This window comes from Hipposideros armiger, unplaced genomic scaffold (assembly GCF_001890085.2).
Source record: "Hipposideros armiger isolate ML-2016 unplaced genomic scaffold, ASM189008v1 scaffold_95, whole genome shotgun sequence".
Classification (NCBI taxonomy): Eukaryota; Metazoa; Chordata; class Mammalia; order Chiroptera; family Hipposideridae; genus Hipposideros; species Hipposideros armiger.
In genome coordinates this window covers 1-1545 of record NW_017731445.1, presented here as the reverse complement: position 1 = coordinate 1545, position 1545 = coordinate 1, and the positions used below count along the sequence as shown (strand labels likewise).

At 40.6% G+C, this 1545-nt stretch overlaps 1 protein-coding gene across 1 annotated transcript; it reads right to left on the bottom strand.

Annotated features, from left to right (window-relative positions):
* Window positions 1-574: 574 nt before the first annotated feature.
* Window positions 575-1539, bottom strand: RLN2 (relaxin 2). Its single transcript, XM_019645885.1, has 2 exons — window positions 1397-1539; window positions 575-1070 (listed from the first exon to the last, which is right to left on the bottom strand). The coding sequence occupies exons 1-2, from the start codon at window positions 1443-1445 to the stop codon at window positions 757-759; spliced, it is 363 nt and encodes a 120-aa protein (XP_019501430.1). The 5' UTR covers window positions 1446-1539; the 3' UTR covers window positions 575-756.
* Window positions 1540-1545: the final 6 nt, after the last annotated feature.

Here is a 1545-nt window from a genome sequence, read left to right as displayed (position 1 = left end):
TGTTCATATGGCCCCACCTGAATTAAATTGATATAGTGTCCAATCTAATTGTTTGTAATAGTTCAGTACGACACACAGCTTTGAAAATCTGTTAGGAAACTCCACGTTTTGCAACTCTTTGTGTACCTGATATGAGTTACTAGCAATCAAAACACTCTGGTCCCGTTTATATACCTGGTACTAGGCATTGTGTAAGTTGAATTATTTTGAATTTTTCTTTTGCTATTAAAAGAATTCGTTTAATATTCAGTAGTGGAAGAACATTTGGATAGTAGGTCTAGCAGAAAAAGTGGGTGACAGGCCACAATTTATAAAATACAGATTTCAAAAACAGACTTATCCAGTCTCACTGATGCAAGACACAGAGTTGAGAGTGTTTTTGAGAGAGTTTTATCTATTTAAAAACATTTTTTAATAGTTGAGAGAGTTTTATCTATTTAAAAACATTTTTTATGTTGAGTTATTGTGTTTGATGAAAGCGGTAAAGATTTTGTTGTTATTTTGAGTTAATCGTATAACAAAAGCAATACCTTAATTATACCATTAATAAACACATACTTTTTAGCTGAAAAGGATTTATTGGCAAAAACTACAACAATGCAAGGAATACCTTCTTACACACAAAATTAAAAACCCCAACCCAAATGGTGATTTTTCATATTCTAATACTCAGTGGGGGTGACAGAGGCATCAGTGAACACGAATACCCGTGAGAATACATGCGATTATTAGATGAAATACACACTTAGCTTCATCTCAGCAGAATCGAGCCAACTCTCTTCTGTAGCAACCGTAGTTACAACACCTATCAACGATTACGGTAGGGGCGCTTCTCTTTTTCGGGAAATGGAGAGCTGAGCCTGTGTCCTTTAGCTCTGATTGACTATTGTCTTCTGCTTCACTTTGTCGAGTAAGAATATTTTCCTTAAATTCTTCAGAGTTCAGGTCTGAATCCTTGAATGCAGCTTGTAGCTCTCCCAACGGTGACTGCCTCTCCTGTGGCGAAGCAGGATCGGATTCCAACCCATTGAAGGTTTCTGCATCTTTGGTGAGGGTCAATGGCATGATTTCTAAGTTAAATAAAGAGAAGGGGGAGAGGAGAACAAACATTCATGTCAGTGAACCTCAGGAAAAGTATACAATTTTGCATAGACATAAGGAGAGCGTTGCCTCAGCAGAATTAAGCATCAGAACCAGTATCATCAAAGCTCGTGTCCTGACATCTACACAACTCAGCTGATTATAGTTGGGCAGCTTAAAGCACTGCGACCTTACCACGGTTTTGCATTATTCCACCCGGACCCTGTGTCATCTCTCCTTATGTCCACTATGCAAGCTGCATGTGTTCCCCAGGAAGGGAGCCTGTACCTGGGGGAAAGTTTTCATTGCTCCTCACCTGCAAGCGGTCCAGACCTCAGGCGAGGCTCCTTGGGGCTCAGAGCCATCCTATCCCAGTTGAGGTTGCCGCAGAGCCGGATCCAGTATAGGGCTAATTCGGAGCCGCACAGCTTGATGAAGTCCTGTTTCTTCTCCTTGCGCTTCTGG

Excerpts from the sequence above, each read along its gene's own strand:
- RLN2 (XM_019645885.1), bottom strand. The coding sequence starts at position 1,445 with ATGGCTCTGAGCCCCAAGGAGCCTCGCCTGAGGTCTGGACCGCTTGCA. Across the intron at positions 1,071-1,396 it reads GAGGTCTGGACCGCTTGCAG|AAATCATGCCATTGACCCTC; the intron begins GTGAGGAGCAAT and ends TATTTAACTTAG.